At 41.3% G+C, this 26,444-nt stretch overlaps 3 protein-coding genes across 4 annotated transcripts; 1 reads left to right on the top strand and 2 right to left on the bottom strand.

Annotated features, from left to right (window-relative positions):
• Positions 1 to 1,030: 1,030 nt before the first annotated feature.
• tmem109 (transmembrane protein 109) lies at positions 1,031 to 7,192 on the bottom strand. Its single transcript, XM_085779814.1, has 3 exons — positions 6,829 to 7,192; positions 6,043 to 6,145; positions 1,031 to 3,042 (listed from the first exon to the last, which is right to left on the bottom strand). The coding sequence occupies exons 1-3, from the start codon at positions 7,015 to 7,017 to the stop codon at positions 2,672 to 2,674; spliced, it is 663 nt and encodes a 220-aa protein (XP_085635940.1). The 5' UTR covers positions 7,018 to 7,192; the 3' UTR covers positions 1,031 to 2,671.
• Positions 7,193 to 10,813: 3,621 nt separating this feature from the next.
• tmem176 (transmembrane protein 176) lies at positions 10,814 to 20,300 on the bottom strand. Its single transcript, XM_085779781.1, has 7 exons — positions 20,279 to 20,300; positions 15,971 to 16,099; positions 15,598 to 15,708; positions 15,364 to 15,420; positions 14,411 to 14,557; positions 13,660 to 13,776; positions 10,814 to 11,866 (listed from the first exon to the last, which is right to left on the bottom strand). Exons 2-7 carry the CDS (start codon positions 16,094 to 16,096, stop codon positions 11,807 to 11,809), a joined length of 618 nt encoding a protein of 205 aa, XP_085635907.1. The 5' UTR covers positions 16,097 to 16,099; positions 20,279 to 20,300; the 3' UTR covers positions 10,814 to 11,806.
• On the top strand, positions 18,063 to 25,438 carry LOC146991854 (uncharacterized). Of its 2 annotated transcripts, none has more exons than XM_085779793.1 (6): positions 18,063 to 18,406; positions 22,666 to 22,750; positions 22,853 to 22,963; positions 23,917 to 23,973; positions 24,271 to 24,441; positions 25,186 to 25,438. In XM_085779793.1, the coding sequence occupies exons 2-6, from the start codon at positions 22,670 to 22,672 to the stop codon at positions 25,291 to 25,293; spliced, it is 528 nt and encodes a 175-aa protein (XP_085635919.1). In that variant the 5' UTR covers positions 18,063 to 18,406; positions 22,666 to 22,669; the 3' UTR covers positions 25,294 to 25,438. The 2 variants fall into 2 exon arrangements, with proteins under 2 accessions (XP_085635919.1, XP_085635928.1); XM_085779802.1 differs by lacking the exon at positions 18,063 to 18,406 and adding an exon at positions 21,714 to 21,845.
• The last annotated feature ends 1,006 nt before the right edge of the window (positions 25,439 to 26,444 follow it).

The raw sequence follows: 26,444 nt of genomic DNA, 5'->3' as shown, positions 1-26,444 counted from the left end.
TGTGTGCCCACGTATGCGTGTCTGTGTGTGTGTGGACCCCCAAATCTTGAATGACTTGTCTGAGGACTAAGACTTGGTTTTAAGGTTTGGCAATCGATCAAGTACAGTGCGACGGGAATGCACTGTGTCAACAATAGGTCCCCACATAGTAAACACGCATGCAAGTGTGTATATGTGTTAATGTAAAAAAACAAAACATTATGAACCAAATGTTGGTAGTTGTAGTTCATATTATCTCATGTTGGCAGAGTCGGAGACCCCTTTTGTGGTGCTCTGGTCTCTCCAGATCCAAGTGTACCTCCATATTTTACACCACTGACCTCCGACACTAACTTCCTACAGAACTTCACATTTTATATCTCTTCATACCCTACATGTCTGTGCAAATAAAGTGTGTGAAATGTACTATGCATGAATAAAGTGACATTCTGGAGTTCGGATTTTCTTTTTTCAACCAACCTCAACAAGCCTCATTCTCTATCACTATAGTTTTTACAATACTATTTATACTGTTTATCATTATTAGGAATTACATAGGGAACATACCTAAGGGACATGGTCACAGTCTCTCCTTCCTTAGCTCCACTGCTGAGTCTTGAACAGAGTTTACATTATGATGTGACGGCTGACCTTTTTATTTTATCTGGTTAAACACTAGAGTTAAATTGTGTAATAATTAGTGAGAAAACTCTTAGTTACGGCCCAAAAATGTGTTTTGTGAGGCCATTGTGACATTGACCTTTGACCACTTAATTATAATCACTTCATCCTGGAGTTGTAGTGAAAGTCTGTGACATCTGAAGAAGCGCTGCCCAGGTGTTCCTGAGGGCGATAAAGCCATAAACCCTGGCTGCTGGCGTACGGACATAGAAATATGATTTTAATCATCGATTTTTCCTTGTGAAGTATTTAACAGGAAGACCTGCACATCGGTGCTTCCATCAGAAAGGAAGTAAGTCTACTAGATATAAATATTACAAAATTAGACACATAACAAAGCTGTGAAATTGTCACAATATGTAAGTAATATTTTAATATCTGCAAAAGAGGGTACATGTGGTGCAGAGACGCCCGTACATTTGTCAGTCAAGAGACTACAGCTTTAATTATGAAGTACATAACCTTCTAATAAAATGTAAACAGGTAAGTTACATAATAAGTTGTCATTAGAAGAGGAAAGTAGCTGCAGAGACCAGTATTACTGGTTGTAAACCTGTTTATTTCTGCTGCCAGGTTGGACATCAGCATGTGAATCTACAGGGATTGACTCACTGTTAGTGTCACACTCTAGTGGTCAGTGGAGGTATTGCAGATTATCATTTAATCTTTCATCTCGTGTGATTTGCCACTCGAGCTCTACACTGATGTCTACAGAAGCTCACAAAATACCTACACGCTGAGATGGACATACTCTCAAGAGTGGTGGAGGGAGAACTGCAAGCATAAGGGGACAAACTAAGGTGAGTCTATTAGCTGCAAATCAGCACATACTCCAAATCCAGTCTTTTATAACTGGACCCCATCATAACATCTGTGAAATATTATTGACTTTATTAGGATACGGAAACAGCATTTGTCCCAGCACGCATTCATCTGAGAAGAACACATTTAAAGTGCCTGTGTTCGACTTTGAACCGCACATTTGAACCATGTGAAAAGAAACTATATGGAAGGCACAGATACTTTACTGTGGCCCCCCAACAGCTCACTGCGGCGCAACTTAAGAAAACACATCTAAGCTACGAATATACACTGCAAATTCAGAAAACACCGTCATCAGTTTGATAACACACACTGTGCAAAATCACAACACAGTGCAAGTGTTTCCAGAGGACACTACGAAGTGATGAACCCGGCTGGGACTTCTTCACTGTCCAATAATAGATTTATCACTTTTCCCTTTTTACATTTTTTTCCCTTATTTTCTGACAGAGAGTGAGAAAGAGCGAGAGGGTGAGAGACTCTAAACACTCACATTGTGTTGTAGGACTGAATTTGCACTGCACTTTTGTCTTTGCGTGTGTTTTCTTAAGTTCCAGTGGGTTGAGCTCTTGGGGCCACCAAAGTCTACACTGTTATAATTACAGACTCTACATGTAAAGGCACAAATATCACATGTCAAATACGACACATAATTGTGAAATGTTACCATTTTTCTCACTAACTGGAATGTGTTACATTACTTAACTAGCGTGATTTTCTCAGGTCCCAGGGAACATGGTCACAGTCTCTCCTTCCTTCCTTAGCTCCACTGCTGAGCCTTGAACAGAGATGATGTGACAGCTGACCTTTTTATTTTATCTGGTCAAACACTAGAGTTAAATTGTGTGATAATTAGTGAGAAAACTCTTAAGTTATGGCCAAAAAATGTGTTTTGTGAGGCCATTGCGACATTGACCTTTGACCACTAAATTCTTATCAGTTCATCCAGGAGTCGTAGTGAAAGTCTGTGACATCTGAAGAAGTGCTGCCCAGTTGTTCCTGAGGGCGATGGAAGACCTGAGCCATAAACCCTGGCTGCTGGCGTACGGACATAGAAATATGATTTAAAAAAAGACTCACGTCACGTCCTTGTGAAGTATTCAACAGGAAGACCTGCACACCGGTGCTTCCATGAGAAAGGAAGTAAGTCTACTGTATATTGCCATGAGTAATAAAGTGTCAGTGGACTTCACTCCTCCATGCCCCACCCCTCCATCTCTCTGAGCCGCTGCTGCAGGACCTTTACCTGCGCCTCGAGGTGAGCCATTTTACTTTCAGCTGCGTTCGAGCTCCCCTGACTTCCGACGCGCAGCAGGATGCAGACGCACACCAGGACGGCCAGTCGGATGGCCATCGTTTCCGTGCCCACGCTGTGGTCCCTCAGGATGAGCACAAAACAGGCCAAGGCCACGCCCACTTTTAGCAGCCAGAGCGCCCGCCTCACGGTGGAGGCCACCAGCTGGAAAGTCAGGGAGATGAGCCAGTAGCTGATAAGAGCCACGAGGACCCACTGAGCCACGAAGATCACGCCCTCTGGAGTCACTTTGCTGTGGGGGACGACTGTAAAGGAGAGTAACACTGTAGTTACACTGTAGTGACGAGTAACACTGTAGTTACACTGTAAAGGAGAGTAACACTGTAGTTACGCTGTAGTGACGAGTAACACTGTAGTTACACTGTAAAGGAGAGTAACACTGTAGTTACACTGTAAAGGAGAGTAACACTGTAGTTACACTGTAAAGGAGAGTAACACTGTAGTTACACTGTAAAGGAGAGTAACACTGTAGTTACACTGTAAAGAAAGAGCAACACTGTAGTTACACTGTAAAGGAGAGTAACACTGTAGTTACACTGTAGTGACGAGTAACACTGTAGTTACACTGTAAAGGAGAGTAACACTGTAGTTACACTGTAGTGACGAGTAACACTGTAGTTACAAGGAGAGTAACACTGTAGTTACACTGTAGTGACGAGTAACACTGTAGTTACAAGGAGAGTAACACTGTAGTTACACTGTAAAGAAGAGCAACACTTTAGTTACGCTGTAGTGACGAGTAACACTGTAGTTACATTGTAAAGAAGAGCAACACTGTAGTTACACTGTAAAGAAGAGCAACACTGTAGTTACACTGTAAAGAAGAGCAACACTTTAGTTACGCTGTAGTGACGAGTAACACTGTAGTTACACTGTAAAGGAGAGTAACACTGTAGTTACAAGGAGAGTAACACTGTAGTTACACTGTAAAGGAGAGTAACACTGTAGTTACACTGTAAAGGAGAGTAACACTGTAGTTACACTGTAAAGGAGAGTAACACTGTAGTTACACTGTAAAGGAGAGTAACACTGTAGTTACAAGGAGAGTAACACTGTAGTTACAAGGAGAGTAACACTGTAGTTACACTGTAAAGGAGAGTAACACTGTAGTTACAAGGAGAGTAACACTGTAGTTACGCTGTAGTGACGTGGCACCTCAGCTCACTGCGTCTCTTTACTGCTGATGTCCTTTCACTTCAGTAATGAACTACTGTGACCACAGGATTCATACTGTCGGTGTGTTTAGCTAAACAGCATCCTTCATTCTCACTCACAAAGAGTTTCTTAGACATTAGATTGACTTTAGAGTTTGGATACAGTAATGTATGGCATATACATATTTCCAGGTGGTGGCTTTCAATTCTTAAAAAAGAAGAGTTCCCGCACACTAAGCCAACTTGCAGAATTTTATTATGCAACGTTTCGGTACTAGACCTTTCTCAAGCAAAAAACATTTGCTTGAGAAAGGTCTAGTACCGAAACGTTGCATAATAAAATTCTGCAAGTTGGCTTAGTGTGCGGGAACTCTTCTTTTTCTAATTTGGACTTGATTGTCGCCCTCCGACGCACCTGCCTGAGAAGTGGATGTGCGAAGATTTTTGCTTTTTCTGGCTTTCAATTCTTAACCCTATACCGGGCAAGTGACTGTTTTTGGACACTTCCGCACATGTTATATTTCCGCCCCGTGCTCCCCGTCAGTAAGAGCAAGAAACATGTGGTCTTCACCAAGCCAATCAGCAAAGACCAGGCTACATTACGGTATACGTCATCATAGCCTTTGACCAATCAGCAGAGACCAGGAATGCCGCTAACTTTCTCTTTTTTTCGACCGCGGAAAAAGACGCTCAGTCGGCTCGGCTCGTGGTAGTAATTAGATCGATACATCACAACTAATCAAGCTAAGTTGATGACACTCACACATTTTACAGTTGATTAGTTGTGCTAAGTCATGACATAAGTATTGTTTGTGGAGATCTTGGTGAAATGAGTGAAAATACACCATGAAAAATGCAGTGACCATATTTGATCATACGCCCGTTTATGGTAAACACTGAAGTGTCCGTTTTTGGACATTATGCCCTATTCAGGTAACAAACCATATAAGTGCATTTCCCTCACAAATAAGGCAATAAAACTTAGGAAATTGTGTTTTAATGTTGCCTAATGTTTTTATATAACTTAACAGTGATTTAGAGAGAATTTTAGACATTTGAAGCTATAAATAGTGAATATGAGTGATTTTTCTCAGTTTATGACTTATAAACAGTTGTGTAAAATTCTTTAGATTAATTAATGTTGTCTAAGGTTTTTATATAACCATTCAGTAATTCAGAGAGAATTTTAACTAATTTCAAGACATTTTGAAGCTATAAATAGTGAATATGAGTGACTTTATAATCGTATAAAATACGATATACATATTATTTATACAAATGCTTATATACATATATATTATTATTATTACAATAATATTATAATAATTCCAATTTAAAAGCCATACATGTTCTAAAACTTAATCATTTTTGCACTTTATGTGTTTTTCTTATATTTTCTATACATACACTTCTTGGAATTTTTCTTTACCACAAACGGGCAAGGAACCAAAAATGGTCACTTCGTTGACCTTCAATTTCTACATGAAAATGAAAAATTTTGAAAAATGTCAAAATTGTAATTAAGTCTTGTTATATCCTAGAATAACAATCTAAGGTTGGAATTTTGAATTTCAAAGTATTTCAATGAGTGCCCTATAAAGGGTTAAAAAAGGTGTGATACAATGAATATATTTATTAATATATTCAAATGTATGAATTTACTTTATATGCATACACTATATGATTACCTACATTTCGTAAAAGACAAAACAGCTAAATTGTTTCCATAGAAGTTCGGACAACCATCTGAATTTGTTCTTGAATATGTTCACAGTTTCTTCCCAGTGTGACATTAGCGTCTGTTCATTAGTTTGAGTAAAAAGCTGCAGGAAGTTAAATATGAGAGACAGGTTTTTAATTAATTGTCTTCTCAGTGAGATTTTGAGATTAGGCTACTATGACTTGGGCTCTTATTTTGTTTTTTTTCCTGGGACATTTGCACCATGTTCACATCTTAATTATTCAAGTGCTGAGAACAGTACTGTGTAAGTATCACTTATTACTGACGGTATTACTGACGGTAAAAAGATTTAAGTTGGATGTTGGACTCTTCATGACAGCGTGATGAGCCCGTCTCTCTCTGCTGCTTACCTTGGACTCCAGCAGCCTTCAGGATGCTTGACACGTACTGCAGGAGCACGTTAAGACCACCGGCCAAACTCTTAGCAACAACACCCAGAACCTGAGAAAAAGCCTGGAGGAGAGAGAGAAAGTTTACATTGTATTTTAAAGTTAAGACAGTGAGCTCAGTCAAGTTTTTCTACACCTCCCTCTGTCAGTCTGTTAAGGCTCCAGGCCTCACGGGCAGAAATAACTGTTTTGCTGAGAGCCAGGTAGAGATGTCTCAATTATTTAAACAGGTAGGCCTAAGCAGGAAACAGCTGCTTCTAGTTACCGATCAATTCAGCAGCTCATTATTAGAGCTTAGTATGACACCTTAATCAAACCTTGATGTTAAAGTGATTTATAAAAGTGATTTATTAAAGCATTTATTGTTGAATTCAACATGAGAGGGAGACTAAGCGCTGTGTTTAAGACTAAGTTCAGGTGAAAGTAAAAGTTTCTCTTCTGGCCATGACAGCTATTGATTGATAAGTTATCAGAGACTGGAACCAGGAAGTTGACTCCTCATGCTGCTCACCTTGTAACTTTCAGGTGAATATGCTTGAGATAATTATAATAATATGATAATTCCCACACTTGTTTAGCTAAATAAAGTCAGATGTGCTGCTCTGGCTCTTGAAGCCTCTTTGTTGGTGAGAAACTAGTCTTTCTCTTCCCTGGTCAGACATTTGTGAGGACATGTAAAACCACAGGCTACTTTGTATTTCACACAGTTTCACTCGTTAAACAAAGTTGTGCCTTTGTATTTCTGACCTTTTGTACCGACAGCACCGTCTGCTCCCCGGCCAGTCTGCCCAGGTAGGTCCTTCCCTCCCCGGCCAGGTCAGCCAGGGCTGCCCGGAGCTCCTGGATCATCCCGGAGCGACTCTCCAACACTTTTTCCGCCGAAACAACGTGATGAAGAAGCGCGGCGAGCACAAACAGCCCGCCGAGCAGACACATCGTCTATCACAGCAGCGGCTCCTCCCGGACGGACAGACAGAAACACACCTGGGTGGACGACGGACTTACAGCGGACAGTTACATCTGCAGGTTAATTTAACAATCTCCGAGGCCACACCACTAAGTTTTTCCAACAGGATGTGGAAAAACTTAGTCCAATGAATGAAGAGAGACGGCTGCCCCCTGATGGGCTGAGTGAGAACAGCACCTGATGCTTCTTCTCTTCTGGTTGCATTCATGGCGGGTTGCACCAGCTTTCCAGGTGCTTCACCGCCACCTGCTGTGCTGGAGTGTGACCCAGAGTCAACTAGCTACCCCCTGACACCAAGTCAATCAAAACGAGAAGAAAAGAAATAGATAAATAGATTAACTGCTACTATTTTAGTCCCATCTAAGATAGATAGCCTACTTAAACAATTCCCCAACCTCCCTGTTTATCTCCATAAACTTCAGGTGTGAGGGGGGAAATGTTAGGGTAGCCTAAACTATATAAAAGTAACCTACAGAAAAAGACAAACAGCAGCTCCGCATTAGGTTGAAGTTACTAATAAATTACAAATCACAACTTTCACACATTTGCAGTCAATTAATTTGCTAGTAGTTTTGTGATGATGTGTAGCCTAGGCTACTTAACCTCCACATGTGTCAGACATTTGCATTTACTTTGAGATTATGCACTACTAGGCTATTGATAACTCTGATTCACTACATTTTGATTGTATGAATTAAAAGATTAACTTTCACAAATGTTAAAGGGATAGTTCACTCAAAATTGAAATTTCACTCATTATCTACTCACCCTCATGTCGACTAAGAGCTGGGAGAAGTTTCAGAGTCCTCCGTGCCTTCTCTGAGTTACAGCGGGGCTCCGTGCAGCACTGCATGTCCATATGATGGTTGCAAATGGATACCACTTTTCTTCGTAACAAAAAGACACACCAAAAAACATCCAAATACCTCCATAGTGCTTGTATGTAATGTCCGTCTTGTATTGAAGCCCCGAAATTGTTCCGGAAAAAATTAAATAAGTCTATATTTCGCATTTCGGGGCTTCAATACAAGACAGACATCACATACGAGCACTATGGAGGTATTTGGATGTTTTTTGGTGTGTCTTTTTGTTACGAAGACAGTTGGTATCCATTTGCAACCGTTATATTGACATGCACTGCTACGCCGAGACCCCCTGTAACTCAGAAAAGCCACGGAGGACTCTGAAACTTCTCCCAGCCCTTAGTCAACATGAGGGTGAGTAGATAATGAGTGCAATTTGAATTTTGGGTGAACTATTCTTTTAATCTGGTGCCTGAGGACAGTTAACGACACACGGTGGCCAAGAATACAAGAAAAATATGTGGACACGAGACAATGAAAAGCGTAATGAACACGAGGTCATTTTTATGTCTGGGAACAGAACTGATGATGAGGCAAAACAACAAAATAAATAACGGCCAGACAGAGACCAACCCATAGGCTACATGAAGAGGGGAAACTTTACAAGACTGTGATACACCAAACATCCAAGCAGTGGCAGCAAAGTCACAGACAAGTCTCAATAGTATCCTCCAATACATTACAAATACTGTAGAGGAAACAGAAACATCTCATGGGCCTGGTCGTCTGAGGTTTAGGTCAGCTCTTTAGATGAGTACAAGGCTAAAACTGGGAATATGGACATGTCCTTCGACTCTCACTGAGTGTTAACCAGTGCTGCCGGCTGGTGTCTGCCTTCCTCCTCTTCATCATGGCCGTGAAAGGCTCCATGTGTCTGAATAAACAAATGAAGTGGAGCTCTCCCAAAGTCACCGTCTGGTCAGTACAAAGTTCCTCCCTGTTGTTCTGGTTGAGTTAATGTTTGCATTTTACTCACCCAGGGTTCATTGACAAATCAAACAGAGAGCAGATACTCACCTGGAGAAGTTACAGCAGGTGGCTACACACTCAACCGAAGAAAGGATGGGAACTCTTTTCATTTAATTTCATTTCGACACTCATACAGTCTGTATATAAAAATACTGTAAAGTGAATTCACTTTTCTCTGAGGGCATTGCCGCTGCAGTTGCCTGGGTGACCATCAGACGCCATCAGACCTGTTTCATTGGTATTGATGACTAACTGGATTGCACCATGTTCCTCCAGCATTGCAGGAGGGGTTGATATTTTCTTATTACCATATTTCTGTTCATTTGTGTCAGTAGTTCCTCAGTTAATGTGGTCCGCTACAATACAAGTTATATGGTAATTGTAGTTTGTTTAAATGGTTGTGTTTAGTTCAGTCAGACAACTCACGGTTAAAATGTTTATTGCAGCTTCAGTTTGCATTCAGAGTTTGGTGTCAAGGCTCCGGCCTCATCGCTCCCTGAGAATATGAGTGATGAGGGAACATCTTAACCCCTGGAGCCTGCAGGTGGATGCTGCCGGGGTGGTGGAGGGGGCAGAGATAATGCAGCGGGCTGTTTGCAAGGCAGCAGTGTCACTGACAGGACGATGGGTAATTGGCACCAAATTAGGAGGATGTGTGTGATTGAATGAGGCGTGTCATGTGAGTGAAGCAGCGCAGCTCGAGTTGGCTGCCTGAACTAGCTCACAGGCTTTGCTTACTGTAATTGTCACCAGCAACAATGAAATTGCGATAGAGCCATCACAGTCCAGTGTCTGAATGACCTGTTTCAGAGTAGCTGGGAGGAGGTCAGTTTATGTTATTTATGCGTTTTCTGTTTGTGCTTCAGTTTAGTTCTGACCTCCTTAATGGGCCAAGAGTTGTTGTTAATACTACTATTGTTCTTCTTTTGGGGGGTGGGAGGGGGGTTGTAAACAAAAGTAAGAAAATAAGGAGAATTAGCCTTCAAAAACTAACTGTGTCTCTCTGCTCTGTCAGCTCTGTCCCTGACACATGTATTCACTTGGAGATGAGCATCAAGTGAATTATTTCAGAGAAACAAGAGTTGATACCAGCAGCACTGTAGCTCTATGGCTCTGTTTTTGTTACAGTGCTACATGCGAAACTCTGTGTATCTCTTCTGTTGCAGCAGGCAGACAAATTACAGAACACAATACTGAGACATTTTCATCCACACAACCCAACTTCCTTTGCACCAAGAAAGAGCGCTCTGTGGACGGACCGGAAGAGGAGGTCAACAGCGGGACAAGGCCAGGACCCGGTCCCTCGACGAACTGAGACAGAGAGTCTTTTGCTCTTCACGGAGCCTCGCTGCAGAAACAGAGGAATGTGTTCACTGGGAATGTGACTTGTGGATAATCATAGAGAAACAGCTTGTATGGCTGAAACTACATGCAGAGCAGTTGGTGAGTCACAGGCCGGGTGTGGGAACATATCACAGTCGTTACAGGAAGTTGGACATATTGCAATCTTTATCATTAATGCAAATTCAGCATCAGTTTCAACATCCTCCATTTAGCTTTTCCTAAGAATCTGTCTTCCTTCTCTCTTTTCGGAGTATTTCACTTTCTGCATTCTCTGCAGAAAAAGTTCATCTGAAAAACCCTCATGTTCTCAAATCCGTTTTTTAGATTATTATCACCTCGGCCTATTAAAACTACTGCAAATCACTGCTTGAACAGCCACATAAAGAGGTTGTACTGTGAACCGTTGTGTGGTAAGTGTTTAACAGTCATTAATTGAAAATACATGTTTCTACTTTTTGCACGAAGCTCTAAAACATGTGGCCTTGAAAAGAATTAACCAGCAGAGTTGTGTGTGAACCAAAGCCGCAAAGTCTGTTCTGTCCTGCCTCGGCTGTAGATTCCTCACACACAGTGTACTGGACAATGTGGGTTTCATTCATTCAAAACATGATTTTATTTAGTATAAAATAAACAAAAACTATAACAAGTCAAATGAATGAGCGTGTCTTTTAGAACCAAAATTAAAAACAGTGCCTGTGATTCTGTGAACATAATTCATTCAGAGTTCAAATCAAGTGTGGCAGATGGACAAAGAGCGGAGGTTTCCTCCTCACCTGCACTGAACTTTTTGCTGACCATGCAGAAATGCAATATATGACATCAAGTGTGGTGATATTGGGAATTTTCTTACTATGGAAATATGATATAGATAGCAAAATCCATACATATCTAATGTGCATTAATCTTTGTATATAACATACTGTGACCTTATGTTCACGATAAATATTCAATTTATATAGGCTATGAAAATTCATTAAAATTCTGCATGTTTATATATATTTTTCTTATTCATTTCTTCTGAATTTTATGTACATTCTGGTCTCTGATGTTCGGACTCTGCACTCACAAGCTTTGGGATGGATATACTGTATTTACATAACATATGTCTGGAATACAAGCATACATACATATACATTCATATTTGTATGACAATACAGGTCAATATAATAAAGTGTTTCCCAATTTTTAATTTTCACATTTGCATATGGGCGGTGATCCATTGGAGCAATTACAAGCAGAACATGCAATACTGTAAGTATCCTACTTCTCCTTGTAATTGTCCCCATGTACATCTTGTTTCATCCACTGGTCATTAACTTTGTTATTAACTTTCTCGACGTTGCAAAGAAAAAAAAAAGGCTTTCTACCTTATCTTTCCCCCACATTTGAATGATTATTGCTAATTTCCTTTTATTGCAGCTCTGTTTTTTGATTGACACTTTACAACAGGTCATGTAGCACAGTGGATAAGTCACAGACAAATTCAATCTGAACGACATCTGACCCATCACCTCTCCTGTTCTTATAATCGGCCGATCAGTTGTCTCGATGAGAGATGATCCATCACCTTCGCTGGTCCAGATCAGTTCGTTTCAGTCAGTATGTGTGTTTGTGGGGATGATTGAGCACCTTGATTGAGAGACTACAGGATCATAAACAGAAAAGAGAGCGAGTCAGCAGCTTTCCTTCGCATATTATAAAGCAGAGACTTATGATCCATTTAAGCTCTTAAGGGTTAAACTGAGCTGAGCTCCAACTCCTTCAATATCATTTTATAATATTACACTTTTTTAAAAAAATCTTACAGTAAACCATTGAAACGTTTTTAAATCAAAAATAGATCATCATTAGTCAACAGAAAATTTTATTTATTCATTACATAAGCGCTGGTTTGGATTTTATCTTATTGCTTCAATGTTGTGGCTCGGTTGTCGCAGATGTTTGAATGTAACAGCTGTTTCACATCAACAGTGAAATCATCTGCACATTTAGCTCTGATACAATATTAAGTGTTAAATGTCTGACACAATATTAAATGTTAGATGTCACAGAAAGGGAAGGTAAGGCTATTGGATGAGACCATAGAAAACTAAACGCTGACATGCATGTGGAGCTGATGCCAAGGAGAAAAGCAGAAACCAAGGAAATGATACTTCCTCCTTTCAAAGCACTGGGCTCACTCAGACTTGTGAACTGTGAGAGTCACAACACCTCGTTTTGACCTCTTTTCTATACTAGTCTCTTATTGTGTGTCTTTGTGCAGAACACGGCAATGAACACGGTTGTCCATGAAGTTGGAATAAAATATTTTTTACCTCGTCTCATGAAATGATTGTGATTTATTCTCGATAGCTAAAGTGCATATCTTCTCAAATTAACAATTAACCTTTATGATAGGAATAAAAAGAAGAATCTGTCTGAAAACAAAATTATTCCAACTTTATGGGCAAAAGACCATTAAATGGGTAGCTGGTGTTATTTGGCATGAACAATGCTGCTGTGCACGGAGCTGTGTTTTAGACGCTCTTCAAAGACGCCCACCAAAACTATCCAATGTCTATTTTAATGTTCACTTCATTTAGAATATTTTCATCTTCCCATCAAAACAGCACTTTCCTTTGGCGCTACATTTGCTCAACAGCTGAACAACGGCTCACAACTGTATCACGCAACAGCTGGAGGTCAGCTGAGTGAATCTGAAAGAGACACCCTTTACTTTATTCTGAAAGGTCAAAATCAAAGTTATTAATGAGAGTATGTGCCAGACTTGCTACATCTGTCTCAGTGATGTAAGCAATCACCAGATGTCAGCACATTAACTCAGGTGAGTGTTTGTCTCTTTGTATTTTCAGTTGTATCACAATCACAGTAGAAGCTGCTGGTTTTGGTGGGTTAGGGTTAGGTCATGTATTTTTGTTCTTGTGACCTTGTATGTTCGCAGCCTCAGCTGCAGTAGGATGGGATGAACACATACAGTAGTTCACAGTAAAGTGGAACTGTCCAACTCGCTGTGGTGCTGATTACTGCTCACACTCAAACACAACTTCAGCAGGTTTTTTCCAACGCAGGTAAACCCGCTAATAAAAGCCGACTGACCCCTTTTGGGGATACAAATGAATAATAATTGGATGGGGTGAGACAGGCTCTATGTTTACAGTATTTAACTTCAACCATCACTGACTGAAGTCCCTAGTTACACCCTGCTTAGAGGACAGTTTCATACAAGCACACTAGTTCACCATCTTTGTGTATTATGCATGCTTAATATAAGTTACTTTTACTTTACTATTCACTTAAAAGTCAGCACCCATGCTTGCTTTACAGCCCATGCATATTATATTGCAGCATTTCAATGTTTGAGGTGGAAATACAGCACAGTAAGCACCATGTGTGATTTGGAGACAGGACAGTGTAAATGAAGAGGAAGAGCCTTACAGTGTATTGTCCGAAGTTTCTTCTCTGTCTGAAGAGAAGGAAGAAGAGAACAGCAGAGACGACCGACTGGACCAGAGTGAAGAGGAGGAGGGACGACTTCACTCCTCTGCTCAGCTTCTGTTGAAGGACACACAATACGCATAACTGTTGCCACTGACACATACACACACACAGGAAGGAATTTAGCTACTGTGTTTTAAGAAATTAAGAAATGCATGAGTGTGTCACAATCTAAACAATATCATATTGTTCTAACTGTGTGAAATTAGACAAGACACGACACGAAAGGATAAGATAAGATACAAGAAACTGTGAAAGGCAAAAGTGAATCTAATCTAATTCAGTACCACAATGTTACAACATTCATGAGAGAACAAGTCAAATATCACAATTAGAAAAACCCCCCACAAAAAGTGGAAAGTCTTAACCCAGTCTAGTATGCGGTATGTTCCCAGAAAAAAAACACAAAAAGTGGGAACATACCGCATACTAGCAGTCCAGTTACTTTTTGTGTTTTGTTTCTAATTATTGTACTCTTTCGCCACACTACCGGCACCTCGACCGTCGCTGTGCACGGGCATCCTTCGAATTTTTTAAGTCAAATATCATCTTTACATTTGCAATGGCAGCATCAGTTGGCGACCGCCCTGACCGTCAGTTTTCAGACCCCCTGACTTCATTGTGGGGCGCAGGTTTATAAAATCACAACTGAAATCTCTCACTTGCAGCAGTCAACAAAGCTGACACCCACCATGGCGGCGTATTTGGCGGTACAGCTGTCAGGTTGCGTCTTGTCGCAGGAAGACACAAGATTCCTTTCCAAGTCCACGGAGTAGATGCTCACAGCCATCACTGACACCACAGTGGACACAAAGCTCACGATCATACACGCCTGCAGCTGTTACCACGAAAACAACATTTCATCTTTTAAACAGAATAGTAACAGTATTATGTGAACAGATGATGAGTGTGTCTTCTGTTTTCCTATTGGAGGGACTAATTGTCATCATTTAAGCATGTTTCTGATTGGAGGAATGAGACTTGATGCTTTCAGCCCCAGTATGCTGTGAAATACCAGGTGAGTATCGTCCGCCTCTATTGTAAAGGGGTATTTCAACATTTTGGCAAATTGGCCCATTGCCATAGTCCCTAATCTTAGGGGTAGGTCCGTTACCTTTTATTGTCGGTGCAAGTTGTTTTGAGATCTGCGGGGCAGAGCCGCAAGCTGCTCAGAGCTACGCTACGGAGGCTCATGGGGTTTCCTGGTTTCCCTCAAAACTCATTAAATACACAATCCAACAACTCCAAAACAAGTTGTGACCTGCACATTGACCACACTATGAAATAATCATGTAACGTTACGAGACAGAGTTGTTTTCGAGGCAAATGCAAAGCTGGTGTTGTGCTGAAAACTTCTTGACTCGAAAAACGACTGCCCCCGACAGGAACGTGCATCGGTGGCTTTGCATTTACCCATGTATTTACCTCGAAAACAACTCTGTCTCGTTTCCCTTATTATCTCATAGCCTGGTGAATGTGCAGGTCACAACACCACAAGAGTGTTTTGGAGTTGTTGGATTGTCAGCCCGCATCTCCGACAATTAAAGGTAACAAACCTACTCCTAAAACTAAAGGGACTATGGCAATGGGCAACTTTGTTGAAATATCCTTTTAAAATAGAAAGTACATGTGTCTGGTACTCACAGTCTTAAAGGTGCAGTGTTTGTCCAGGATGATGGCGACCACTCCTCCTGTGATGAACTGAGAACACACACAGGACACATTAGGATGACATTATAAAGTGAAATCCAGAACGCTGAACCTCATATTATGAGTTTGTTCACATGATATCATCCATCCATCCATTCGCTATACTACCTACCCACACACACACACACACACACACACACACACACACACACACACAGACAGACTCACCACCAGGCCGCTCCACCAGGGAACTCCCAAGCTGACGACCTCAGTCGCCTCGGTGAAGTGCAGAGGAAGGGAGTAGGACATGACCATCAGTCCCATCATCACCTGACTCACCTGGTGCACACACACACACACACACACACACACACACACACACACACACACACACACACACACACACACACACACATATACACACACGTCGCATTAAAAGACAGAAGAGCGAAAAAGAAAATGTCCCAGTAGTGGCCAGATTTTCTTTAAAAATGTATTTAACTAAAGCTCGGTGTACAGACGTCTACAATGACGTCTACAGGAGGCAACGACTGAGTGAAAATAGAGACAGAGAGAGAGAGAGAGAGAGTTTTGGACTTACTCCTAGACATTTAGGCTCTCCTCTCTGGATGGCGGCCTTCAGGACCTGCTGTCTGTCAGACAGCTTGACAACATTGACGTCCTCCTGCACCTGCACCGTCAGATCCCTGCAAACTGTCACCGCCATCACCTGAAAACAACGGCATAGTTCACCTTTCTACATCTTCATTGTCACAGCAGGAGAAGCACAGGTGTTGCAAACATTTCCATGAAGATATTCTCACAAACAATCCTGTCTGACGTCTTTGATGATGCCAAGAAAGGGTTTATGCTATAATATATTCTTTCATAGAGCCACAGTGGGGAAATACACAGTATTACAGAAGCAAGAAAATAGCAGCAGTGAATTAGATTAAGTTATATTACTTTAAAGATCCATGTTTGTTCTCATCTTTCAGGCTTCTCCTAGTTGGTGAACCAGTGAGAGGGTTTGGCCTTGGCACCTAAAATCCTATGTTTCCTTGAGTATTTCTTTAAAAATATAAATGTTTTAACCAAAAGAACATGGACATCTAACTTTATACAATACGGTACATATATCTCTGTTCTAAATCTGACTTTGAACTGGTTTCTCTTCACTTAAATATGATTTTGAGGAAGTTACAATTTTCAACCATCAAAGAAACAACTGGACATCCGTCGATATACCAACCAGGGACCGTCATCTAAAATGGTACAACCACATATAACTTCCATTTGAAACTGGAAAACGGACCTAGTGCACTCAAACTCATGATCATATGATGAAGTTTCATGTGGCTCAATTTGTGGCCATCTTCATTTTTTATGCATGATCAGCATCTACATTTTGGTGTGAATTCACCATCTCTACCACAATTTTTATGCAGTTGGACACATCTGAGACAATTAATTCATAAATCACAATGAGTAGATTACTGCATCATAATGGTAGCAGCTTTTTGTTCTGTCCAGGGCTATTTGCATAGAAGGATGATGACAATTCTCTCAATACAAAGAGACAAAACAAAGAGTTAAAGTGAGATTATATAAAAAGTCTTGTATTGGTTCTTGAAAAGAGCTAATAAAAAAAGCAAAGAAGAAGCAACAGCAGCAGCTTTTATTTTATTGCAGCCACCCAGTCTCTCTGGGAGAGAACTGAGGCCCCATGGCCTTGGGCTTGGCCAGGCACATTTGTTATGACATACAGTAATTACACAGGAAATGGTCTAAAACATGATTCAACATGACGAATTAACTGATAATACTACTGGGTCATCCTGTATAAAATACTAGATTGTCCTATATTGAAAAATAAAATGCACTGTCTCTTACTGAATCAATACATGAGGCTCACCCATGGCTATAGTACGTTTTCACATGCCTGGACATTAGAAACAAGAAACCCAAATGTTTCATGAAACATAGTGGATAAATATTAAATCAGAATGACATGCAAGTTGTCTGTTATTGTCACTCACCATCATTGTCATGGTTGAAAAAAAAAGAAAAAAGATTTAAAGTCTGAAAAAGGTGATGATGAAAGGTCAGGGGGGCAGGCAGAGGCAGCCCACTTCAGGTGGGGCAGAATTACTAGCAAAGGCCCTGTCTATGTCTATCATGAGAGGAAGGATCAAAGGAACTACAAACAGTCCCACTCTACCACAGTACCTACAGTTTGCATGCCCACAACGACGCATAGCACGTTACTGCACAACAATCAAAAGCACTTTTACAGTGTAGCCTACTACTACGCCATCATCTTGGCACGACTAAAGTCACAGCTTGAAGCAGCACAATAACAATGCGCATCACGCACGGGTACAAGTGCTGCTGACCAGTTTACGCACTGTGATTGTGTAGCGCAAACTCTGACTTGGACCACAGATTTAGAAAACACTATGATATTGAGAAATCGCCAGTGTTTTCCATCATAAATGAAACATGTCATCTGCAAACCACTGGTCTGCACCCTGCTGAATGTGCTGTAATAGGCTTTACACACAGGCTCAACACACACACACGCACACAGACACACACACATCGCTCTCTCACTCCGATGTTCACATGATGCTTTCAGGCTGTTGCTTAGGAATTAAGAAGGACAAAATGTCTCACTCTTACCTTGTTTTTTTTAAAATTCTCTCTGAACAAAGTTGATATATGTATATATTTCTTCTTTTGAACTCCTCAGCTGTTTTTTTTTACCGCGCCACCCTGTCCTCTCTCTGTTGTGGGAGAGGGGGAGATTGTTCTGCGCCTCAGACACCCGGAGCTCCTCCTTCACTTCCTCTCCTGGTATCGTGCAGTCCACAAATCATTTTTTGTTTTCGGGATTTTTTTTCTACCGTTAACAGTTGTTTCTTTTTTTCTTTTTGGATGACAGTAAACGAGACCATTTACTCGCTATTACGCACAAACCCTCTTGGATATCGTCGACAGCCACCTGAAGTAGCCTGCCTGCAAAACTTTAAGTGTGGTGAGTAATCCCTCCGCTTTGTCAGATAGTGTTTTGAGTATTCAATGTCAAAAAGCCAAAGAGAAAGTTGTCTCCACTGCTGATGCTCTGTCAGGTCGGGTTTATGACTTTTTGAACCATAGTTCGTTCATGTGACGGTGCATCACTGAATTCGCCTTCTGTGAAAGTAATCAATCCGGTTTCTCAAATCGACCCATGAAACACGCAATAACGGTCTGTAGTCCCCATGTCTACGCAGATTAATGTTTGTTTTTTGCTGATCGGTATATGCCTGTGCATAATCAAACAGGGTAGCCTATACAAAGAATACAGAATACACAGTGTTATTTAGAAATTAATTTGTCAATTGATCTCATTAGAAATAATAAGGATAATGACAGCAATGGTAATAATAAACAGTACAGGAGCCCCTTCATTTGTGTTGTACAGTCTGGTGACAGTGAGATCAGATGTTGTCTGCTGCTGTAGCTGCTTCTCTGACCTGCCAGAGTTTTTTCAGAGGCTGGTTGGTGTTTGTCCTGCATCTTTGTGTGTGTCTCTCAACAACAGTCCTAAGTGAGTCCTGTCAACCACAGGCCCAGCCTTTTCTTTTTAACCAGCTTGTCCAGTCTCACTGTGTTCAGGTCAGACATGCTGCAGTATAAAGGTGACAGGTGAGAGTGACATGGTTCCCTGATAATGCAGTGAATACATCAAGGTGCTGGATCTAAAGTCCTGCAACAGTCTCGTGAATGACATCACACACAATGTAAAACAACAGTGATGCCAATGTGAGGGAAGTCACTCATCACTACACAGGTCAGGTCTAAGACTGACTGCAAACAATTTAATATCCCAACCTTCTTCTTCTTCACCGTGATATGACCAAGGTTGTACCACCTTGTTGTTCAAAAGCAAAAGCCACCTTTCTTCTGTACACATTTCCTGGTGTCTGTCCACCTGTAGTGCGGTGAAGTTGGGTAAATCCAGACATCAGTCTGTAGTGTTGTTGTTGTTTTTTTAACACGGTTATGGTGAAACTAAATGATATTAAATGAGACTCCAGCAACAATATCCTCACTGGTTCTTAAGAGCTTTCAGTTCATCGCAATTGTTAGTAAGGGACCTGACATTTCCCATGAGGATCAATAGTAGAAAATGCTTGTATCTCCATCTCCTCGGCTTTATTTTAGCCCCAGCTCTGCATCCATGTCACGGTTTCTTTAGCTCAGGGTTGTTGATGGGATTAACTGCAGTGTTTCTTTCAGGTCTGTTCCCAAATAGGCCAAATATGGGTGGTGTGCACCATGTTTGTGTAAAGTAGCTAAAGTTTATGTGTGGGAAACACTGAACTCCATATCTGTTACACTTTAAAGCTTCGTCTGTCACCTAGATTATAATCCCCACCATCAGACAGAAAACATGAGTGAAATTAAGACCTCAATTGACAAAAACACATTTGTATACGTAAAATAAACTGTGACAATTTGCTGCCACTTGTTGTCAAATATCATTTGAGGGGTACGTGCAGGTAAAGCTGTATTTATCCTGTCTACTCACATGAACCCTGTCTATTTGTTCATACCCTGTATGTCATACACTGCACTGTGAAACATGAAGCCTTAGTACACCCTCTTGTCCTTTATTTTCACTCTTAACTGAAGAGGATGAACATACTATCAGTTATTGTTCAGCCTGCTCTCCAACCAAAACACCCACACTGATAACCAGACAGATGAGTGAAAATAAATCAACAGTGGCCAGATGCATGTATTAAGAGTTTTAGACTAGTAAAGGACAAAATGTTCCCCTCATTCCACATGGCCTTGTCAGTAGATTTCATCATCACCCCAACAGCCCACCTCCCCTATGCAGCCCCCACTCTTTTCTTACTCCGTGCCCTTTTCCTCCTTCTCTCATCCTCCTCCGTCCACATCTGCTTCTCATCCTGCAGCATTCCTGTCTTTCCTAGGAGGATTCTGACATGTGGTTTTGATGAACTAACACACTCAAACACACTCTCTCTCCGTTCCTTTTTTCTTTCTTTCACTACCTCATTTTGCACCTCTATTTCTCAATCCCTTCCTCCCTGTCCAAACAGATACACTGGCGAGAAACGCACATGAATGCAATTGCTCAAACACAACACACATGCCGCTTAGTTTTACTGGCTTCCCGCTGTCCTTTGCCCTCTCCAGTGGCGTGATTATGTGGCCTGTCTGTGTTGTTCTTTGGGGTCTATTAACATCTTTTCTTCGACAGTCTGGTCCTCTTTGTCTGTGATTTTGGTTTGCATTTAAAGCATCATTGTCAAATGTTAACATTAGCCCTGTATGAAAAAAATCTTTTTTATTAACCATTTGATTCCTATCTGTTTTACATAATGTGAGAGTCAGAGAAAATCGCTATATCACTAAGTTGTTCAATGCAAAGTTTTAAGTTCAAATTTCAAATTTCAACAGTTTGCACTGTGGTGTTATAACTGACTGCTATGCACCATGATGCAGTTTCAACTACATGACACATATCCCCTCCTAAAACAGACTTTTATAGTCAGGCGTGATGTTGTGAGAGCCTGGGAGGAACAGTCTGTGAGGCCAGCGGTGAGGTTCCCAGCTGTTTTGACAGCAGGCTGAGCTGATGTGTGGGGATGTGTGGTTGTTTAATGCAAACCAAACATCTCAGGATCATTTGAGAGAAATGAAGTGAATTCTGCAAGTCACTGCAAGTACTCACATCACACTCCCCCATCACTACAACATAAATCTAAGGCAGCAGTTGAACCGTGGCGGTGTAATGAAGCCGTCAGTGCTGTGCTCACTCTCCTACTCTGCTGTCATGTAAAGCTGTTGCTGCGGCAGCTGCTACTGCTTACAGTTCACAACCCCTCCACCCCAGCATCCATCTCTAAAATAATTTTTTAAGGTATCAAAAGGGTGAGGCTCTATCCAGAGATGGAGTTGGCAAACTAATTGTCAGTCCATAAAAGTTTTGCCTCCCCCTTCATCTACAAAATCAGCCAACTTAAGAGATACAGCAGGAGAAAAGAAGATGTTCTTGTTTTGATGAGTCCAGCTGTTGACTGGGCATCCAGCCCGGAAACATCCAAGCTGATCACAGTAAATGCACCTTAACCCCTTTAGTCACTCACTGCCCACCCAAGTGGATGGGTGGTCTCCATTTGACTGAAGCAACCAAACTCAAACAACTAAGGGTAGAATAACCTGTGACATTGGATTTATTCTGCTGGAAAGTATGGACAAAGAGTTTCTGTTCAAGTCAGCGCATGGTTGCCCAACCTACTGTTGTTTTGCCTAAAAGAGTGAAAGGTTTGAGTCCCTGCTGTGCCCATTGGTGGGTGATGTGGGGCTTGCTGCTTTCTATGCATCAGGCGGGAGCAGTAAAATTACCTGTCACTTGAGATTGAAGACTTGGGTTGGCAATCATCTGCTGTGAGTTGGTGAGTGCACAGAGCTACTTGGTCCTAGTGGATTGAAAAGCTACTGCTTTGTGGGTATGAAGTTGCTTCCCCAGAAACTGGACATCCAACCGGAGAATGCTGTTCTCTGTTGACTCTCGTGAATTCAAACACAGAGAGGGACAAATCCAAACTCTGAGTAGTAAGGCAAAATTACAAAACACGTAAATATTTCAAAATAAAACAGAAATGAATATATAACGAGGTGTAACAGAATCCTTTATGGCTCCTCTGTGAAATATACGATACAATAATTACTTTATGAATCTCCAAAGGGAAATTAATTTCTCTGGCAGCTCATCTACCATTTGGAGAAGAATTTAAAAGCCTAATGATTGTAGGTACAAAGGATGTTCTGTATTTCTCCAGACTTTCCGTTTTCAATGCTCCTCTCCCCTCAGAAGGATCCGGTAGTTGACAAAATAAGACAACATAACAAAAATAAAGCAAAGGTTGAGTAAAAACTCAGAGCTACCAGACTTTACTGCTATCAGTTGAAGCGCATGTTATAGAAATAATAGTATAAAATATAAGTGTGTGGCGCCTCCTACAGATGGAAACAATATAAGGTATTGGTAACAGCTTGCTCTTAATGAGGGTGTATTCAGTAGCCACAGATCTCCAATATCTAAAAGAAGTTTGCATATGCACTCCTTCTGTTAATGAGAAGACTGAGTGATTATTCTTTGAAGAGGAAGGATTGAAGAAGTCAGGAATGATTGACTACAATCTAAAGCTTGCTTCGATGCGTGAAAAAACATCTCCTGTTGTGTCTGACTTCAGTTTCCTGTTTGTGTTGCAGCAACATGCCGTCTGAGGGGATGGCTGCAGCAGTTGGACCCAGGCTACATCGCCTCAAGCCCTGGTTTGACCCGGAAGCTGCTGCGGTGAGATCAGGATACGGCTCATTGTTCTCTGAATTTAAAGTCTAACTTCCAATATATTTGTGTTAATTGGTGTAGTGACGCCAGATCTCTGTGTCTGTGTAGGTGGTGACCATCCTCCTGGGGCTGTTCCAGGTTGTGCTGGCTGTCCCACTCGCCTACAGTGATCAAGCCATGCCAAAGTTTTACATACTGCCACTGGTCTTAGGAATTCTAGTATGTAGCTCCTTATCAATCCTTACCAACATCTGTCTGTCTGTCTGTCTGTCTGTCTGTCTGTCTGTCTGTCTGTCTGTCTGTCTGTCTGTCTGTCTGTCTGTCTGTCTGTCTGTCTGTCCTACCTACCTACCTACACAATATAAGGATGCTGACCAGTCTCCATCGAGCTGCTTCCTATCCTCCATGACAAGATGCGTTACAGTAAATCATTCCTGTCTTTGGAGCTCCCCCCACTGGTGACTCAGAGCAACAGCGTTCAGCTTCCCTCCTGGTGGCAGAGAGAAAGACAGAAAACGTGTGTGATTAACACACTACAACTGTAAGAAAAGCGGTGTTCTGGCTGCTTAAATTATAAATGGATAAGATTAATCATAAATAGTGTATTTCAAGTTTGTAAAGTGGTTTCAGTTTTGGTTTTTAAATTTGTAAATATTCCTAAAAATGTGTTTTCACTTTGTCAGTTTGGGTTATTGAGAGCAGGCAGACAGGCAGAAATCTTTTTAATCAACTAAAAGTTCTTGGACTCAAAAGCAGAACACAAATGCAGTGGTGAAAGTAGACTGGGTCTTCTGCAAAACAACTGTTCAGTTTGGGATTAGAGTGAAACCTGTCGCAGGAGGATGAGATTAGACTTGTGTTCTGAATGAACCACGAGGAAGCAAACATACATTTAGAGAGGCCTCGTCACTGTGAGATACTGTTGACATACTGCTGGGGCTGGAGGTAATGCCACGCCCTGAGACACAAACAGGAAACACGGGAAACACAAGGTTGGGGGCAAAACATCACAGATAACAGCAGGAAAGGGAACACACCTGGAGCCAAGACCAGAACCATGACACATACTGTATCCAGATAAAATCGTTGCAGCATGTTTGGACTGACAGAGCTGTGAATTTGCCCTAGTCAGATGAACTAACTGTGTGTGTGTGTGTGTGTGTGTGATGCAGATTGTAGCAGGAGGATCACTCACCATGGCCACTGAGAGGAACCCCAATAGACAACTGGTCAGTCCACAACATAACCACCTAAACCAAAGGCTCATTGGAGATTTTCATTGGTTCATTGTAACGCTAAACATTTAGTTTTAGTTCATCCAGTGTTGAATTTTCCTGTATTGAGTAAAATCTCATGTTAAAAATGTGATGTCTTAATGCAACCACATCAAGTTATTAGTCATATTGAACCTAAAACTTCTTGGAGACTTGACCGTTCATCAAAATGAAGAACATCTGCTCTTCAGAGTTCACCACAGTGTAATCAGTGAACATTGGGTCTGTGTGTCTGTTGTCTGTCCTCCACAGCTTCAGGGTTGTGCGTACAGTAATGTGGCTGGCCTGCTGGGGACACTGCTTGCCTTTGGTCTGTACTGCTACAACATCAATACTGTAAAAATTGCAGAGCCGTGCACACCCTTCCCCAACGACTATTATTACAGACATTCACAATACGACTGTCCGGGGGATCACCTGAAGGTCAGTCATCAAACTTTTTGTCTTTTTTGTCTTTCCTCTCTTTTCTTTTTCTTCTCTCATTTTCTTTTTTTATTTATTTATTTGTGTGCAACATACTTCTCAACCTTTCCCGAAGCGCCTCAGCTACCTGATTCTTGAAGCAACTTAACAGGGAGCAAAAAGAGCAAAACAAGAAAGCACTGACCACCTACAGACAGCTCTGAAGCCCCAGGCACTGCTTGAGATAGGCAAGACTTCAATAGATTTACATAACGCAGTTATAACATGTCTGCCCTGTCGGTCACAATGACATCATTTTGCTCATTTTTTGGGACCATAGACTCCCTACACGGTGCTCTGCTGCAACTATAAAGCTTTGCAGTTTCTCCTGTGCTAACTCCCCTGCTGTGGAAAAACCCATTCACATGCTACAACAAATTCTCTGGTGGACCTGCCTCTTTCCAATCAGCTTGCAACACTTTGGAAAAGCGCTGGATGTCCAAACCTGAGATGATTTGGCCTAGACAAAAACCCAGTGATCTCTATCATCACCTGCCTGGCAAACAACCATCCATCCATTAGCTATTCTTACCCCTGCAGAGTCATGTGTCTAGTCATATATGAAATCTCTGTTTCTTTTTTCCTCTCTTTTTTCTTACTCACACACACACATATACATGGATGAAATATGTTATAAAGTGTAAGTTCAGTCACATCATTCTTCAGTGTATGACGTGTGTATTATGTGTTTCCACTCTCCTTCAGGCCTACTGCTGGACCGTGACTGTGCTGCTTCTGCTATATGACACCTTGGCTGTGGTCCTGCACTGCCTCCTGTCTGTCTCCGCCTTCAAGGCACTCAAATCAGACTAACACAAACACGCACGCACGCACACACGCACCACTTACATGAAGCAGATACTGTAATTTTGGAACATCAGTCTTACAACGACAGTGTAATGTTGATTTCATAACAGTAAAAAACGATGACATATTTTAATAAAAAAATTGTACATTATTCATTGTAGTTCTTCTGACTGGCTGGAATGTGTCGAATAACATCAGTTTCACTACCAACGAACCAAACAGACTTTAATTGGGGGTTTTGTGTCCTCAGTGGCCTGATCTGTAAGGTTTAAGTGAAATTAGGCTATACACCTAACCTACAGAGACTCAATGCTTTTAATTTCAAAAGCCACCAAGCATTAGTGTCTTGCAGCCAGGTTCATCAGTGTTTTAAAGTTATTTTGCCTTAATTCAGAAAGTGACATTGAGAGAGAGTGACAGGAAAGTCAGAGAGCAAATGACACACAGCAAAGGACCAAGCTCTCCAGGCCTGTTAATACTGTGCTGTTTGTAGGCTACTTGCCGCTCCTTATTTGGCTACCCAAACACCTGCAGTGGAAACACTTCTGTCAAAATGACAACACATCACACGATGGAAAAACACCATCAGTGGTGGAGACAGTTTATTAGGCTACTTCTTGACTCAGAGTGTGGACACAATGACACAGCGTTAATGCAAGCGAACGCAGTCGATCTTCCTTTCTTTGGTCCCATTTGAATATGTAAAACATTAATCACTGTGAAAATGAAGGTGTGTCCATAGTGGGCTAATATGTCACCACAGTAACCAAGAGCCAATAGAAAGCTAAATTCTTCCATCTGTTAGGCTACTAAAACCTACAAAATGTCTCACTCCCCTAAAACATTTAGGCTATGTCAAGCTTTATTGCTGCATTCACTGCTGCTTGAACAGTGGTCATTCATGAGTTCTGCCCACAACTTACAGTAGAATTCAATTTCTGGTGTTTCTATTACTAAATGTTGTTGCTGAGATTGCCATTATTCTGCTGGACTGATTTTTGAGGACCTGATCATGCTCAAAAAGTCACGGGAATGGGCCCACACCTGGCTATAACAAGTCAATAACATAATACATTATCATATTATGGGCATGTTTGTGTTGTTTGTTTTTATTTAATCAGAAAGACAAAATAATGAAGTTACTGATCGTTATTACA

Source organism: Trachurus japonicus, chromosome 1 (assembly GCF_045865225.1).
Source record: "Trachurus japonicus isolate A0001 chromosome 1, Traja_1.0".
Classification (NCBI taxonomy): Eukaryota; Metazoa; Chordata; class Actinopteri; order Carangiformes; family Carangidae; genus Trachurus; species Trachurus japonicus.
This window is presented reverse-complemented; position numbering and strand designations above follow the sequence as displayed.